The 18,555-nt window shown below is 36.1% G+C and overlaps 1 protein-coding gene and 1 long non-coding RNA gene across 2 annotated transcripts; both read left to right on the top strand.

Annotated features, from left to right (window-relative positions):
* The first annotated feature begins 487 nt into the window (after nucleotides 1-487).
* On the top strand, nucleotides 488-1,994 carry LOC122843470. Its single transcript, XR_006372713.1, has 2 exons — nucleotides 488-649; nucleotides 1,635-1,994. It is a non-coding gene; the product is annotated as an uncharacterized LOC122843470 (long non-coding RNA).
* Nucleotides 1,995-2,972: 978 nt separating this feature from the next.
* On the top strand, nucleotides 2,973-17,756 carry rab27a (RAB27A, member RAS oncogene family). The gene is made up of 6 exons (XM_044138232.1): nucleotides 2,973-3,295; nucleotides 11,707-11,875; nucleotides 13,122-13,207; nucleotides 13,288-13,391; nucleotides 13,613-13,736; nucleotides 15,789-17,756. Exons 2-6 carry the CDS (start codon nucleotides 11,723-11,725, stop codon nucleotides 15,982-15,984), a joined length of 663 nt encoding a protein of 220 aa, XP_043994167.1. The 5' UTR covers nucleotides 2,973-3,295; nucleotides 11,707-11,722; the 3' UTR covers nucleotides 15,985-17,756.
* Nucleotides 17,757-18,555: the final 799 nt, after the last annotated feature.

The following is an 18,555-nucleotide window of genomic DNA, read 5'->3' as shown; positions in this document are numbered from 1 at the left end:
AAGTAAAAGTTCTTGTTTTTCCAGTCTGCTTCGTTTTTTCATTGTAAGTAAATTGTCTTACTATTGTTTTGTTTCTATTTGACCAGCAAGTAAAATAGAACAATTCCTATACATCTAAAATAAATATATCTTGAAAATACAGAATAGAATTTTTGGTCATTTTAACCTATGAAATTATTACGTAGAACCAAATGAAAATATTAATTAAAACAAGTATTCCAAATATAAACAATCATGTCAAACGAAATCTTATTTTTGCTAAAAAAAAAAAAAAAAGAACAAGAAGAAGAAAAGAAGAAAGAAAAAGCGACCTTTACCATGCAACTTTTAATAGGTGTTTTCTATCTTAGTAAAACTTAATGTGGCTGAGTTTATTTAAAAATTAGTGGGGTTTTTTTTGTTTGTTTTTTGTTTTTTAAAAACATAGATTATGTCATTGCTTTTATGACCCACGTTTTAATTCCTGTCATTCGCTCGGTGGCGCTGTGCGTTTTCTAGACTTATCAAAACAAACGAAGAAGAATGCTCTCCGTCCGTACATAAGTGTCCTATTTGTTTTTTCTCTTTTAACGCCTTTACCCTCTTTTATTTGCCTATTTCCCCTTTTCTGTCTGGTGACTACAGACACTTTACATAAAGGACTTCACTGGTGAGTGATGAAGGTTGCAGATAATTCTCTCTGCATTAGTTAAAAATGTCATTCTTGATCATTGTTCAATGAAAAGGTTAGCATATTGTCAAGGTGGTGTCACACACGATCATTATCCGGTCTGGAGTTTTCAAAATAAGATGCCATTTCGGCGCTGCTGTTGGAGTTTGTTGAATACTGGTGAATTATCTTTTATAAGAGTTAATGTTCCTTTATTTGTAGGTTTTATACTTCAAAAAAGCTTTACACCGTTCAGAGTCTTACATTTGGTATATTTATACTCAATTATTTTAAAATTAGTGAAATATGTGTATAAAAGTTTGGTTTCCTTATTAAGATGGATTTTTTTCTCACAACCCTATTTAAAATAAACAATTCTCTTTAGTATTTTTCCAATCTTCCTGTCAACATTAAGCATTCTAAGTTAGGCCTGTAAAAAAGTGAGATTTGGGATTTTAATACAACTTCTAAATTACAACCCTCGACTGAATTCACCAAGCCACCCACTCCTGGGAAGATTGGCAGAATAAATATTCTTGCTTTAAGATGACAGCTTTTTAGATATATTTTTGTATTGCATCCCAGCCTGATGTGGGGCAACAGTTTGGTTTTTTTACATATTATTGTTTATATCTTTTTCTTTTGACAATATATCTGCACACACTGATGATGATCAGATTATCAAATGCATTTAATTTGCTGCACCCAACTTTCTGTCTCACATGTGGAAACTCTGAGAATGTGCTGAGTTTTGTACACACTACTTTTTAATTTTGGTGTCATTTTTGAAAGTAAAAAATCTGTAGTGTGGTTATACTGGTGTATATAACCAGCTATTGACCTTGAGTTTTTAAAAATTGCATTAACAGATAACTTCCGCAGCCTGTGAGGTTAGAATGTCTTAAAAGCTATGCATGTAAACTTCAACACAGTACAGAAATTGTTCAACCATTCCCATAATTCACCTGTTTGTCATCTTTTTCAGGATGGTTTGGGGTCTGTAGACCTGGATTTCTTGTCAAACAAGAGTAATGCTTCGAAGAAGGCTGCCGTTCTCACAGCTGCTCTTAGCCACGGTGCTTGGGGTCACTGGTGGCATCTACATCTACAGACCTTATTTTGAGTCACGACCAAAGGGCCTTGAACACCAAAACCAGGATGTGCCAAAGAAAGGAAATGACACGGACTGAGCAGATCACCACTCCCAGGAAACACTTGATAGACTGAAGAATTACGACCGTTGATGCTGGACTGGAAGCAAAACAAAACTCAAACCAGTGTGGATAAATTTCTGCTATTATGGGTTACCCTGCGTAATGATAAAATAAAATATTTTATTCTATGACATCACTTTTTTAACATGATATAAAATGCTGCCACTCTTCAGCTTTAAACACCCTCCTGCCTTGCAATTATTTGTAAGAAATCATTTACAAATGATTTCTTACAAATTGTGAAAAAATCATTTGTATACTTTTTTGAAGTATACAATTTAGTGAATTGTGAACTAAAAAATAAAAATGTTTTCTCATTTTGAGTGAATCATGACTGGTTGTATTTTTCTCAATGTTTTCAATACACTCCAGTGTATTTCTTTTCGATGCCAAACTTTCACTTACAGCCTTAAGATACATGAGCTACTGGAAAAGATGCAGACAAGAAGTCTGACAAAAATGACACAAAATATTCCAGTAACACTAAATTATCTCATGTGGAAGCAAATTCATCTTTTAAATATTTAGTGAATGTTATATGTAAAATTATTGATGCAATGAAATTGAGAAAACATTTTGTATCTCAATCAGACATGAGCCTACTTTGACTAGGCTACACCAAATTCATCTTCTTTGTTTCTGTTTATTTAGAAGTGGACAATGTTGATGGAATATTGTCCAGCTGCTAAACCTTTGTTTAATCTCTGTTTCTTATATGTTCTAGATTTTTGTGTGTTTGTTTTCTTGATGTTGTTGCACGGGTTCTATTTAGGTGATTTAATTAATTCATGATTTAAAGGGGACAACTATTTCACGTTTCTAAAAGAAACTGCTACAGATGTAAGCAAAGTTATCTTGTTAAAGTAGATTTATTTATTTTTTACATCTTTCCTCCTCTACAATATCCATTAAAATTACATGCAGATGGAAAATAATGACAACTTTAGCGACTTCTTGCCAGTTGCTATTTTCCCTGAGAGTGGATGACAGCAGTAGCTTGAAGGGCCCCAAATCAAGTTCTGCTTGAGGGCCCTGAACAAGTTTGGGCCGGCCCTGGGCGCTGCTTTTGTGAAACTGAATTAATGATGGATTAAATCAAAATAAACAGACTACCCTTGTTTGATGATTGCCTCGGGTTGGAGCCCAGTGGACCCGGCTGTCGGCGTGTTAACGGCCGTTAGTCGTCGGTTAACCACCGTGAGCTCCGCGGGGAGGAGCTGTTTCTCACCGGGGGGCTGACAGCACACAGCTCGGAAAGTTAAGGTGGTGCTCAGAGTCAATGAGGCTGTTCCCATGTACACCGATGGGTCATAGGCGACGGACAAACTAAAGCGCTACTTTAATACGTCAATCTAAAGTATTCTCGGGTTATTTTAGGGAGCTTTTTTCTACAGAGAAGGAGGCAGCGAGCAGCAACTACGCTCCGCGGCTGGTGAGTAACTCCGCTTTCAGGAAATGTCAGCCGTAAGAGCCAGGCTGGCTGATAGCATCTGTCAGGAGTTAGCAAGACGCTGAAAACTTAAAACTTTTCTCTGCTTGGTGTTTGCTTCATGGGAGCGTTAGAAAGTCATGTTTAACGTAGTCCTGACTTTGAGGAGCATTTTCCACCTGCTCTGTCTCAGAGCTGCTAGCTATAACCGACACTAACAAGACGAGGTGAAGTTCCTCACTTATTCAGATATTAGATATAGTCTATAAATTGGAAAGTTGGCCTTTTAATCCAGAGTTCAGTTCAAAGTTGGGAGGAAAGGGGATTATTTCAAGTATATGAGGTCAGGTGACCCCTCAGTTGCAGCCACATGAGGACCAGCTGAGGATCATTAGGTTTTCTGTTGCTTTAAGTTAATTGATTGGGATGATGGTGACTTTGCGTGGAAATCGGTTTGAAATGCGTCTTACAACCTGTTGCTGATAAGTCCTCACATGGTGCTGCAATGTGGCAGTAACTTTTATAAAGATGCATAACTGCTGATTGAAGATACTGTTTGGTTCATTTTGGCCCTTCTTTCTTTGTAGCTCCATAAGTTATTCAGAAGTATTTATTTGCGTTTCTGGATTTTTTTTTCGCCCTATCCCCATTGCCTCCACTGCTTTGGACCGCTGCCCAGGGTGGGTCCTCCACTTTATCCTTGACAAATGATTAAAGCTTTTCTGGCTGGCAGAAACTGCTACAAGGATCGCCCCCACTGAAAGAGATAAAATGCATTAAGCTCAGCTCAGACTTTCAAGATATGTGCTTTATTTAAAACTGTTTCAAGTAACTGCTGTTGCTTAAAATAACAAAATAATTTGATTTAAAGAAGGCACTAGAGTTTATTCTGTGTTGCTATTTAAATGCCCTCTCTCTGGCCTTTTCCAGGCAGGTCTGGTCTTCTGGTAGAACAGGGTCTCACTTGTTGTCTGTTTAAAAGGTTTTGTGAAACATGAGACTGTCTTAATCTTATTTCTTTTTGCTTCCAAGTTAGATTAACTCCCACGCTTTCTGAGCAATTAAAGCCTGTTTTGTAAAGTTAATATATTAGGCTTGTACGAAAGCTACAGGCACTTACTTCAAATCAGGATTTATTGTGTAGGACATTTCCACCTGTTTGTCATGAAACCAGTATCATGTTGCTTATTTGGAGAGTTTCCAGTCTGACGGAGACAGGAGAGCTTCTGAATAACCTTATCTAAAATTGTTGAAAGTGCTCTGCTCTCTTGCGCAACACAACAGAAGATGATGCTCTGGCTTCCCTTACACGACTGTGGTAGGACCTGGGAGTAGCGAAGTGAGTTAGAGATGGTTCTGCAAAAGACTTGGTGCGTTAGAAATACGACACACTCTGACTTGTACTTCCCTGTTCAGCTCATTAGCTTGGGCAAGATTAAGACATGTTAGAAATGTGGTAGTGCTCTGTAAGGAAACGTCTGATTAGGCAGATATAATCTTCAGAAATATGCTGACGCAATCTGTACTTCCAGCATTGTGGTTTTGTTATTCTGTGACCTGTTTCTGCTGAAATTAAATACCGGTATGAGTTTATTTTCAGGGGTTTAACTAAGGTTGACTATAAGAAGAGGAAAAATGTGTTTGTGTGCTCTAAGGTTGTGGCTATTCTGTTTAAACAACACGGTTTTCAAATGTACTAGATTTTAATTTGCTAAAACAAAAAAAGCTCTTTGTGCCTTACCGCAATCCAGTACCAGAGCTCCAACTTGATGTATCGCATTCATGTAAAGGGAGTACAGATGAAATCTAGCCTCTGTGGCTAACTCTGGCATATTATGTGATGTGCATTGTTCCTTTAGAAATAAATAAACAAGAATATATAGGCTCTTTATATATATTGTATTTTATGGAGTACAAGTCACATTAATCAAGAAAATACAACATGAAGAGGAAAAGATGCACTGGAGTACAATCAGGGAGGTCAGGAATGGCTCCACTGGCGAAGTGCGCAGCGGTGCAAAGCGGAGACGCATGCAGTAAATCTGGGGTGACAGAAAGGTAATTTCGTTGTATGAAGCCGAGAAAAATCATGAGTGATTTATGCATCTACACCGTTCATGAGCCTCAACAGCTGTTCCAGCGGTTTCAAAAGGTAGCACCAACACATAGAGCTATCTAGATGGGAAATCCGATGAGGTAGCACAAATTGTCGAAACATTAGCAGCACCTTCTTTATGTATCCAACTGTGGACTCGTTCCTCCAGCTCTGGCCGTCTGGCTTTCAGCTGTTGATTAGTTTTCCTCATGGCTGCAGATGGTAATGTTTAATCCTTGGTTCATTTCCATCAGAATTAATTAATATTTACTGCAAAAAACACGTCATGAAGAGTAAAAAAATACCCCGCACAGGTTGCTCCTGACACCAAGTTCAGGACCAGCAAAACTATAGGGATCAAGTCTTAATGCAAGACTTGTAGTGTGGAAAATATGGTAATTGATTTTCAGTTAAAATCAGATGTTTACATGTTTTTCTTGGTGACATAAAATGAGGGTATTATTGTCCTATTTCTGGTCAGTTCTGAATACCAAATTAATGAGACACCTTTTAAAGAATTTATTACTTTCTTCACATTCATAAGTTGACATAATCTTTATATTACTTGGCCTGTAAATATTTAATTTTGTTTAATGTTTTGGTTGGGAATATGAATTATAAACCCCCCCAGATGGTGACTGTTTCTTTTATCTAATAATACAAGTCCTCATGGACTGAAGGCCACTCGGACAGGAAGATTAAAGCCATAACTTTAAAAGGAACATAAAAAAGCTAGAATTGCCGTTTATAAGTATAAACATCAATCAAAGAATATGCATCAGAACAGCCAGGAGGAATGGGTCAAAGTTACAGCAAACTATGGAAGCTCTGGAAGGACACCTGTAGTGATGTAGTTTATAAGGTTTCTACCAAATGCTAAGGTATTGTATGTACATGTCAGAATTAGTAAAAACAATTCAAATGTTTTTATTATTCTGGCATTAACAAATTGAAATAAACTGGGGTATTTGTAGCTAACCTAAAGCAGCAAAACTGATCATCTTTGTTCCTATAAAAAGCAGACTAGACGTCAAACATAATTTACTATTTAACAGGTACAAATACCTTTAACATTTTTATGCAATCTTTTTTTTTTTCTTTTACAACTTGTGCAGACTATAAACTTGAAATCAACTTTCCTGGTTACCATATATTTATTGCTAAATTGACGGATAAAGAGCCACCTTCTTTCTCACTAAAAGAAAAACTAAACAAATATGAGGAGTTTAAAGATATAGTCTGGGCTAAAGGCGGCACAGTTGCAGCAGTCAAAGGAGTGGAAAGTTTGCAAAAACTCACGTGTGAAGCCTTCAGTTTATCAACTTCCTTATAACTAAAATTGTAGCTTACTAAAAGGGGTTAATATTTAAATATTGTATTCTTGTTCATGTGACATCAGATAACTTCGGTTTCTATTTTTCTTTCTCTCCCACAGCAATGGCGGCATTAAGCTGTGGCAGTGCTACAGTTTAGATCTTATCTTAAAATTGAGATCTAATTTTAAGCTGTGTTCTGTACTCCAAAGAAGGTTTAATGCAGTTATTAAAATACATCTAATTTTGACGTTTTTCACTTAATGGGCTTCTGTTAAAGTGGAATTAAAATATTAGAAGCTGGTTTTATGTTTTGATCGCAATTCTAACATCTTTATTCATATTTAATCTGTTGGAAAAAGTAACTCATTTGGTATAAGCACAAAAAATTAACTCAAATTTTCAAGATTTGTTCTGCTAGCTGATTCTGCTTGAGTCACTTCTAGAAGCTCAGAAATCTCTGCAAGGTGTATATAAAGGTTTAACCTGGACATCTTGCCTATGTGAGTCAAAACAAGACTTTAGTTCATGACTCCAGTTAGAAGTTGGACTGTAAACTCACCATTTTTGGTCAAATTTTGTTTTCCTCCACCCACCACATTTACCATGACTGTAGATTTTACACGAGCCTCTAATCAGCTTATGGGTTCAGATGAAAGGCTCAGTGGTGCATGCAGGGAAAGAATGCAAGGCTTGTCTGAAATCCTGTCAATTAACTGATCATATGACACATCTTTGCCTTCTTTGAACTTTTTCACCAGTAATTAGTGAAGTGTTGCTAATGAAAATCTTGCTCCCAGTAGTTGAAAGGAAGTGGGTTTTTTATTGGCCAGAATGTTTCTAAAATTTGAACATTGAAATGCTTTGAAAATTGATTTTTGCTGACAGAGTTTTTACTACATTTAGGCCAGATAGGAAGATATGAAGTAAGTAATGCAGTGAAGCATCCTAATAATAAATCCTAATAATTGTTTATTATTATGACCTTAAATAATAAAGGCTATAATCTTCTTGGTGCCAATCTATGGCCATAGATCAGTGTAAAACATCAAGAGCAATTTCTTTCAGTAGTTCAGGCTAAATTTGGTGATGATTTGCATATTTTCAGAAAGTAAAAGGGATAAAATAGAGGCTCAGAAATCACAACATAAGTATTTTTGTTTTTCTCCCAGGATTTCATATTAAAGCTGCAACTTTTCTGAGGTTTACATCATGTTGCTATAATCAAAAACATACCCGTAGTGTTGCTTTGATTCTTTCATGCATCTTTGAGAAATCCTTTAATCTCCATGGCAACCATTCAGCTCTGCAAAACGCCTGGAGGGACCGAATGCGAAGCTCCTCCTCAGAGAAGTAAAATCTTTTCACTTATGGTGTGTAAATTTATGTAATACGAAAACAGCAAATTCATCTCAACTCTAAAAAAACAAACTTCTTCCAGGCACATAGTTCCATTTTACAGCATAATAAAGTTTAGTTGTTATAAAAATGCTATCCATCCATCCATTTTCTATTCACCCTTTGTCCCTAATGGGGTCGGGAGGGTTGCTGGTGCCTATCCCCAGCTAACGTTCTGGGCGAGAGGCGGGGTTCACCCTGGACAGGTCGCCAGTCTGTCACAGGGCATAAAAATGCTATATATATATCAAATATGACAAAATATTCCTCAGAGGAGCGTCTGCCTCACAGAGCAGCCCTCTCCCTCTCAGCCCCTTCAGACTAGCCAGCAGCAATTGGTAAACACCTGGTGGAACTGCACATCTACTGAGCTCATAATACGAGCTACTTCTCTGTGAAAGTGTTTAAAGGGTTAATCGAGGAGCCATTTTGTGATGACTTCCTGAAGGTGGAGTTTCAGAAAGAGCAGGAGGTTTTAAAGCGACAGAGGCCCAATTTCAAGGCATTAAATTAGGAAGCAAAATTTATTTAGTCATATTTGAGATATATGTATATATTTATATATATAACATTTTTATAACAACTGAACTTGATTATGTGCCTGGAAGAAGTTTTTTTTTTTTTAGAGTTGAGATGAATTTGCTGTTTTCGTATTACATAAATTTACACACCGTAAGTGAAAAGATTTTACTTTTTCGCCCATAACGTAGGTGTTGTGGCAAATCATTTCTGTTGTCATCAATAACAATATGTTTATCTAAGTGGTATGCATGCTTGATTTTATTTGGTGCACAGCGTTCTGGTAAGTGGCTATCTGTAACACATGATGCGCCTTCAGTCTGCATGCTGATTAAAATCTATGAGCCTTGAAGCTCACACGCGATTTAGAGATGAGCAATGAAACGTTGCATCAATCCCTTCGTTTTGTTACTGCAATAATTAACTGTGTTTCTTGTCTGTTTCAATGTTTTCATGCAAAAGGGATTTTCCTGTTGTAACGCTGTTCAATTTCACAACTTGGGTGAAGGGAGGCGGGTTGAATTGCAGGAAACGTGACACAGAATTCAGTTTTCAACATCAGATTGTGCTTCAATTCTACTCAGCTGAACACAGCATGCTTTTTTTTATTGTTGTTGGGGAAACTGACTAACTTCCTTCTGTTGAATGTCTGAAGCTTTTCTAATTGGATCAGTGCTGCTTTTATCAACTTTGTAGAATTAACACTTTCACTTGCAGGTCTCTAGAAGTTGTGTTGTTTCTTGCCTTTTTACTAAATCCTACTGTTGTGGTGCATTTTTTGTGTACTTCTAAATAAAATACTGACATAAATTGGTGAACAAATTGGTTGTTACCTGAAGTTGAGTAGCATTATTTTTAACCAGTCTGTCAATTTATTTTCCTTTTTTTCATATACAAAAAATAAATTGACTTCACATCTGTGAACATGCCTAATTAGCCCATACAAGGCCTCGATTTCATCAGAAATTTTAAATATGATTTCTTAATTTCAGGATTTAACTCAACCCAAATATCTTCTTGCTTCAAGTCTGAATGTTGGTCTCTATTTTTAAACTTTAAAATGTTGTTGTACAGTAAGAAACAGCGACAGGACTTTGGCTGAGTCAAATAACCTGTACAAGTCAATTATTTGTGTTTATTCTAAGGATTAAAAAGCAGACATTTTATTACAATATTAAAATAGTTGAAATTGAGCTATTTTTATTTATTTATTTCTTGTTTCAATCTCCGAAGAAAAAAAGTATCACATTTAAGAGAGAAATTTCAACTTGATGGTAGGAACTATATTGTTGAAGAGTTAGTTTTAAAAGCCAGGAAGTGGTCAGTAAAGGTAATGTTTGCTCCATTTATTTGAATAAAAGACACAGAGGGATATTTGTTTTACTGGTGACGGCATACTGGTCCTCACTGTGGCATTATAAGCTACCTTTTCTTTTTTTTAATCCCCTTTATTTCTTATACATTTGCTCTTTTTTTTCAACCAGTTGTTACTATAAAAGGGTGAACTAGTAGAGTGGTAGTGACTTTTAAACTTAGTAATTTACATAAACTTTATTACAAAAAGTATTTTGGGCATGCAAATGCAAAAAAAAGCAATTTATTGAAGGAACAGCAAACAAAACTGCTAAAAAAGTATATACATTTTGCATTTACAATTAAAAAAATCCTTCTTTTTCTGTAAATATGTTGTACCCTGAACTGTGCCACTTTTAAAAAGTCAGATTAGTATTCAGAATAATCAAAATAATCTATTATTAAAGTGATCATTAGCTGCAGCCCTGGACTCCACTGCATCATAAGTCAAGTCATACATTTCTTTCACTTTGTAATAATAGCACCAAAGATTTATTGTAGAATATTTGGTAGCATCGTGGTGGGGAGCTTTATGTTGCCTTCAGGAATGGTTAGTAGAAAGAAAACGTCTTGGTTTGGGTTTCCACCAACATTCAGCTACATGTAAGCCTGACATTTTCATGTGTATGCAAAGCGTCGGCTGCAGTGGAGTTGAGCAACGTACTGCTGGACTGTAGGGCGGTGGAGACGTGTCTCTGGAAAGATGAATCATCCAAAACTAATCTGGGTTTGGCCGTTAGCAGGAGGAGAGCGCCTGCATTGTGTAAAGTTTGGTGGAGGGAGGATTATGCTGTGGGCTTGGCTCTTTGGTCGCATTGAAAGGAGCTCTTACTGCTGCGCTAAACTGAGATATTTGGACAATTTCATGCCCCCAACTTTGTGAGATTAGTTTGAGGATGATCTTTTCCTTTTCCGTCTTGACTGTGCTCCACTTGTCATACGTCAGTGTTTGACCTTACATATGCTCTTCTTGAAAAATGCTCCGGTATTCCCTAAACCCTTTGGAGAGCCTTCCAACCAGAGCTGGTATAACTGGAAAGGGTGAACCCACTTCATATTAAATCCTTGGGATTTAAAGGAGTGAATATTTCTACCAATGTAATGTCAGACTAATTATAATTATTCTGATTCCAACACTATAATGCCCAATTTATTGTAATATCTGAGAAATTACCACAAGTAGGGCTGGGTGGTTGATTTTACCATTCATTTAATGTTTGGGTTTTGAAGAATTAACTTTTAAAAAATTGGGTGGTTTTTTTTCTTTTTTTACCAATGAACTCGTTGGGTTTCCATCGTTCAGAGTGAGGTCAGCGTTTGAAAGGCGGCCATCTTGATTCACAAGGTTCTGTTTATTTGGACTTTGAATTTTGGTCCGTTGTATGATGGAATATGAGAGCCAGGCTCAGATGTTTTGTAAAGTTTAAAGATATAAAAATCAAATGAGGAATGTTGAGCAAACTTTGATGTACATTTTGGAGATTTTTCTGGTAAAATTTAATCTTTTCTGTTAATATTATTATTGGTATATTCTTGCCCTGATAATCCGTTGTACAAAAACAGAAGGGTTGAGTGAATTAAGAAACATTTTTTGAAAATAGTTTATTCAGTGTCTGTTTTTAGAAAAGAAAGTGAGCCCAAAAAAAACAACTAACAAACAAAAAAACAGATTAGCACTAGCTACTATTATATTCAGTGTTTTTACGCTTTGGTTGAGCTCCTTTTTCATGTTTCAGAAATTACGGACTCACCATGTCTGATGGGGAGTATGATTACCTCATCAAGTTCCTAGCGCTGGGTGACTCTGGTGTGGGAAAGACCAGTTTTCTGTACCAATACACAGATGGCAAGTTCAACAACAAGTTCATCACTACAGTGGGAATAGACTTCAGAGAACGGAGAGTGGTAAGAAATTATGATTTTCAGCACAACCAATGTGAAACTTTATTCCATTATTCAGATTTTGGGCTCCACACCAGCATTTCTACAAAACTGCCTGGTTTGGGGCTTAAGTGTATTCCCATTATATTATGCAATACTTGTTTAACACTTACAAACGATGTCGCTACTGAAATATGACGTATAATTAATAGCAGGCAACGCCCTTCGGAAAATTAAACACTTCAAACCATTGGCAAACAGCTGAGTCTGATTCTTGTTTACAGTAATCTTCCTTTAGAGCTAAAACCTTTGAAGGAGATCCGGTTTTATCTGCATATATTTATTTGAAAAGCAACAATTGGCTTTTTGATCAGACTAAATCGATCTTAGTAGTTGTTAGGGTCGAAATGGTTAATCCTAATGGTTTATGATTATTGATTAATTGTTAATTTGAGGATTCAGACTCAGAAAAAGACAATTTCCTGAGAGAACAACACAGTTAGTGCAGTAATTAACCCACAACTGTTAAAAAAAAAAGGAAAAAAGATGTACATTTAAGCTGATTAAGTGAAACCTTTGTGTGTAAATATGTTTTACCCAGAAAAAATTAAGTGTCAAAGTTTTAGCTTCACTTTGCTCAAATTCTCTAAAGGAAATCTCATATTGAGCACCTTTTTTATCCAATTATTTATCAGTTAGTATAAAAAATAACCAACAAATCAGACCTACACTGCAGTAAGTCAAGCTTCTGGTGTTGATTTGACAAGTATTTTTTAGCTGCAGATGAATCCTTTGCTACAAATGATCAAGCTCTCACTGCAGGAATGTTATTTTAATGTTTTAAATGTTTTAATATTGAAACATTTTTTTATTTATTTTTTTATATGTCTAATATTGTATAAAAGCTTACATAGTTGAATGAAAAATATGCAAAATGAGCAAAGAAAAAAATTCTGGGGTCAAGGTTCATCTTCCAGAAGATCTCCATGCAACCTTACTGAGCTCAAGTTGTGTTGCAAAGAAAAATGAAAGAAATTTCCCTTTCCAGATTTGCGAAGTTAGTAGAAACAAACCTGAAAAGTCAGATACTTTATTAGTACACAGCTAAACTTTTGGTACATTTTTTGGGTTGCCATCAATAATCTGTGGCAAATTTATTCTATTAATTTTTTTTTTACCATTCTGATACATTTCATCCGGGTTTTGGAGTTTCCTTCTGCAGGTTTATGATATTAAATGTTTGACCTGGTGTGTCTCTTGTTCCCATCAGATCTACAATTCAACAGGTCCAGATGGAACAACAGGCAGAGCACAGAAGATCCACCTGCAGCTGTGGGACACAGCAGGACAAGAGAGGTACATCAGTCATCTTAAGGCTCCTGTTTCTGAAGCTAATCCTGACTGACTTTATCTACTTCCATCGATGGTTTCTTCAGGTTCAGAAGTTTGACGACGGCTTTTTTCCGGGATGCGATGGGTTTCCTGCTCCTGTTTGATCTCACGAATGAACAAAGTTTCCTGAACGTCAGAAACTGGATGAGTGAGTCCTGAAGGGTCTGGTTGAATTCTACTGAGGCATGATCAATGCACATTTACATTTAGTAACATTATTATATCTGACTTATCTGGGTGAACTGACAGTAGTTACATAAACAAACTCTATGATGAGCTCCTGCAGCTCCTGCAGTTCCAGTGGTTGGAATATAATATATTGCTCTTGTTAAAGCTTGGAAGTGACTCCTGGCTGGATGTTTCCCACAGGTCAGCTACAGACTCATGCATACTGTGAAAATCCAGATGTGGTTCTGTGTGGCAACAAATGTGACCTGAGTGACCAGAGAGCCGTGACCCAAAGCCAGGCCCGGGAACTGGCTGAGAAGTACGGGTACGTCCGCCTGGTTTCTGATCCATCTGTGCACAAACCTCTCCCTCAAAAGTTTGTCAAGAAGGCAGTGGCTGCGTTGTTGACCCAACTCTGTTCTCAGACTGAGAGACGCAGCTGGTCCTCCTCGAAAAGCAAATATTTGCTTACATGTGTAAGATATCCTGGTCTCACGCCATTAGACACACCTTTACTGAAGTTCAGCAAGCAGCAGTTCATAAATTATGTGAAATTACCACAAACTCGGCTGTTTTAAGTAAACAGATAATTTGATACAATCTTTACTTAAAGGGAAAAACTTTTAAGTTTGACTCTGAAATAAGTGATAGTTGCAGACCTTTGTTGACATTTAAAAATGCTCAAAGAAAACTAAATGCTCGATGATTATATGGTTGTGGTGGTAAGTTGTTTTTTGTTGTTTTGTGTTTTTTCCACAGTTGTATTTTGTTGTCATGTTTTATTTAAAATATCTTCCAATGTACAGTGTTCTTTACAAAATTAAATTATTGTTTTTTAAAAGGGTGATTTACATTAATCTGCCACTATAGTCTCAAAACAATTGCAATAATTACTGGGACAATTTATTGTTCATCAAAATTTTCCATGACAGACCTAAATACAAGGTTTTTTAATGATAATTTTTTGCTAATAAAACATCTGATAACTGCCATGTGTTTTTAATTTGGTCCCCTTTACTCTGATACCCCTATAAAATGGAGATGTCATCAGAGGTCTCCTAATCAGTAAACAGATTCCACATGGGAGTAATTTAACCTCATTATAAACACAGCTGTTCTGTGAAAGCCTCAGACGTTTGTTGACATTAGTGAACAAATGGCATCACAAAGACCAAAGATCACACAACAGGTTGAGGTCAGGGACGTATTCACAGCGAACCCTAGGACTAAAAGTAGCTCCCAGTGACGACATCTTAGGAAAACATTTAGAATTTCTGAAATCCTGATTTTACATCAGTAAAATAAAAGTTAGTCACAAAGCACCACAGGTGTTTAATGCAAAATTCACATTTTCCCATCTTGTTTTTGCTTCCACTTGGGTCTTAATTTCTTCTAAAAACATCCCAAGTGCTATGGAAAAAAAAAAAAAAACACCTGGGTGTTTTATTTTAAAAAAAAAAAATCTGGAAAAGGAGCCGTTTCAAAAACCTAGTAACTGTTCAGTCGCATTCAACGGGCACTGCGCCGTTACCTAGCAACCCCAGCCAATCCCAGCCACGTTACCTAGCAACGCAACGGAACTCGAGAACATTTGGTGGGCTGGTTTAACTGCTCTATGCACTTCATAATGGCTGGCAGAAAAGACAAGTGTTTTATAATTGACTTGCCATCCAGGAACCACTTGCTTATTGCTTATTGCTTCTGCTGCAGGCAACACTGTGGGCAGATCAGTCACAATAACAAATGCTGCTGGACCATACATTGTCCCAGAAGTTATTGCGATAAACAACAATTTGTTGTTTTGAGACCATTTTCAAGTAATATAATGGTAATGGCATAATAATGCAAGAACACATTATTAAATATTAAATTCTACTAAGTTGAGATAAAAGCGCCGGACTGAAGGCTTTTCTCATCTAGTTTTTGGTAGAAAGAGAGAAACAATAAATCAAGGAAGTGGAAATTACTGAGCTCATTTTAATTTATCATGGAATTAGTTGATTTATTGCGACAGGCCTAGCTGTGGGAATATTTTTTTAACAAGGAAGCCACGAAGTATTGAGGCACAGAGGGGAAATAAATATGCATGTGTAGCAATGCATTTCTGATGCATCCATTTCATTACAACTATGCTCTATTCTGTTGGTGCGTCACATAAAACTCTATGAAATGATACTTTAATTTTTGGTTCAGTCTTTCTGTTCATAAAAGTTTTTAATAATGTAAAAAAATATATATATATTTTATTTCTGAGGAACCTGACAAATGACAGTAGACCTTATAATAACCATTAAGCCTGAATTCTTTAAGATGTTTAGCTAATTAACAAAATGGCATGATTGCTTTACTTGAGTTAAAAACTATTTCACCTCTACAGAATCCGATACTTTGAGACCAGTGCTGCAAGCGGGCAGAACGTCAGCGAGGCCGTCGACGTGCTGCTGGATCTGATCATGAAGAGGATGGAAAGGTGCGTCGATAAGTCCTGGATCCCGGACGGGACCGTGCGGCCCAACGGACCCGCCAACCCGGATCTCTCTGAGGGATCTGATCGAGGCAAATGTGCATGTTAGAAGGATTATTTTTTTGTTGTTTGTTGTTGCACATCTTTGTTTCATTATAAATCAGGTGGTGGAGAAAAGGAAGATTTCCAAGTAAAACAAAGTGGGAGTTTTATTACCTTGTCGAGTAAAACTTTAACACCAACATTATCCATCCGCTTTTCCCCACAATCCAGAGTGTTACGTGTTCATTGCCACTGACACGCTGAGTCAGCTGTAGTCAGTTACCATTTTCTCAATACATCAATCTTATTATTGAGTGTGGGGTATTTATTTTCCTTTATAGGTCCTCCAGTTTCCATATTAAGTTAAAGAAATGGATCCTAGATTCAGATATTTAAAGAACACTGATCCTGTATGTTACTTGTGCTGATATGTTGTCAGGACTCCTCAAGTGCTGCACAGAGAAAAAATTTAATGAATGTACTTCAGGTCACCGATTATGTGTCAGTGATGCTTCACTGAGTGCCTTGTTGGTCACTGCAGTCTCACTAGTGCCACCGCCAGAGAACATGTAGCTCTTATCGTCTTCCTGCGTTTGCTTGGTGGACAGTTTACATGATTATTTAGTCTGCACTTTTATATAAGTGCAGGTTTTGCCAACGGTTACAAAAAATACTTTGTAATATTTAGATAAGATAAACAAGTTATTTAATAAAACTATAGGAAACCAGATTTCAAGAAACATTTTTGCCAACATGATTTTTTTTTTCTGCGTAAAATTCTATCTTATAGGCTCTCTTTATTTGATTCAATTCAGTTCTGTGCATAAATTTGTGACAAATTATGTTGAAATATAATATGAAACGGTGAAATTCAATTGAACAGTAAAATATAAGTATTGTACCCAGGATTAAGTTTGGAGATCAGTGGTCTTCTCTAGAAAACACTGGTTTATTAAACTATTTCTACATAACCTAATTTTGCCTTTATTTTGAAAATTTGTTTGGATTCATCAGCTGAAGATTTCAAATCCAACATTTTTGGTCTACGTGAATTCATTTGTGCGTTTAATCTGAAATAACAAATTCAAGATTTAGTTTGAGATTAAACTTGCATCTGGGTGATACTTATAGCCTTTACGCAAAATACAATATATTTAATTAAGGTCCCCTGTTATTTCACAGTATATTACAAAAGTATGTTGTCCATTGGTGCTTTAAAACAAAAATGGAGAACTGAGGACATAAAAATGCTTAAAAAGTAAATTAAAGACACTTAAATGGTTACAGGATGTAAATAAGTGGTTCGGTGTGGCTGTTTTTCTTGGTGGTGATGTGATGCATTTCTGAAATTTGTTATTATTCTAGATAGTCCTGGTAGAGCGTATCTGCCACATACCAAATCAGAGTCTTTCCTAATAAAATCTACTTTGTCAGTGTAAGAAGTCTGTATTTTCTGGGTTGTTTCTTGAAACTCTCTAAGCTGAGCTTGTTCTGTTGGCACATTTTAGAAATGAGCCCGTCAGAACATCACTGCATGATTTCTAAAGACCTTCTGCTTGTTGAGCTTCTGTTATTCTATAAATCTCATAAAACACTGGAATGATGTCTTTTATAGTTTCCACACACACTTTACATTTTTTACACTTTATTTAGTATGTGTAAAGGTGTTTTTAGACCATCATATAATCTTCTTTCTGTGCACAGATTTAAATATTTGAATGTTTTCCCTCCATTAGTGGGTTTGATCTTATTAGGATATATTATGCTGTCACATGTGCCATGCTTTCATATTAAAATGTGTATATTAAGACTGAAATAAACATTTGTATTTATGTAAAATCATGACTCATTTCTTTATTTAATGTGCTCAGTTTTAAGACAGGGGAAAAGTTAAAGAAACCTGAATGTAATGAGACAAAATTAAGAAACCAGTCCATGAATAGGTCACATGTTAGAGAAACACATGCAAACTCTACACTTTAAGTCCCTAATTGAGATTAGAACTAGCTGCGATGTAATAAATAATGCATGAATATTACTTTCAACTATTTAGTCACTTCAGATAGTAGCTGTCTTACTTTGAACACAAGAAAGAAAGGATGCAACATTTTATGAATTGTGGAGTGGCCATTTTAATCCAGAAGAACATTTGAGGAAAAAGAAAAATAATGCAGATAATCTACAGAAGTTGGACAACTTTGTGCAACCCAGATGTAATGCTGTTCTTAATGAAAATGGTTGTAAAACTAAACATTAAGTTATTCACAGGAAAGATACATTTTCAAGCATTTTTCAGTTTTTAAGTAAGTTTTTTAATAGGCAAATACCAACTTTCACCACTTTCTACATAAAGAAATACAATAATGGAAAAAATACTTAATGTTTTGATCTGTAATTGAAAGTGTTTCTAATATGGAAGTTTGCAAGTTTGAGATTGACCCTGTTTTGTATTATATTTTAAATACAAAACTTGTATTGCTGAGAAGATTTTAATTTGATTCACAAGTTTCAGAACAACATTTTGCGGTAATAAAAGAACCACTGTGGATAGATAACCGAGGATAATACAACTGGAGCGGGAACATTGTGAGTTTTAACCGTTTAAACAATGTGAGTTGCATCTGAAGCCCGCCTGTCT

This window comes from Gambusia affinis, linkage group LG02 (assembly GCF_019740435.1).
Source record: "Gambusia affinis linkage group LG02, SWU_Gaff_1.0, whole genome shotgun sequence".
Taxonomy (NCBI): Eukaryota; Metazoa; Chordata; class Actinopteri; order Cyprinodontiformes; family Poeciliidae; genus Gambusia; species Gambusia affinis.
Note: the sequence above shows the minus strand (reverse complement) of the source record. Positions and strands in the feature narration are given on the sequence as shown.

What these genes read in the sequence shown, in the direction of transcription:
- rab27a (XM_044138232.1), top strand. Translation starts at nt 11,723, where the DNA reads ATGTCTGATGGGGAGTATGATTACCTCATCAAGTTCCTAGCGCTGGGT. An exon ending in GAACGTCAGAAACTGGATGA is followed by an intron (nt 13,392 to 13,612) that starts GTGAGTCCTGAA and finishes TGTTTCCCACAG; the next exon opens with GTCAGCTACAGACTCATGCA. An exon ending in GAACTGGCTGAGAAGTACGG is followed by an intron (nt 13,737 to 15,788) that starts GTACGTCCGCCT and finishes TCACCTCTACAG; the next exon opens with AATCCGATACTTTGAGACCA.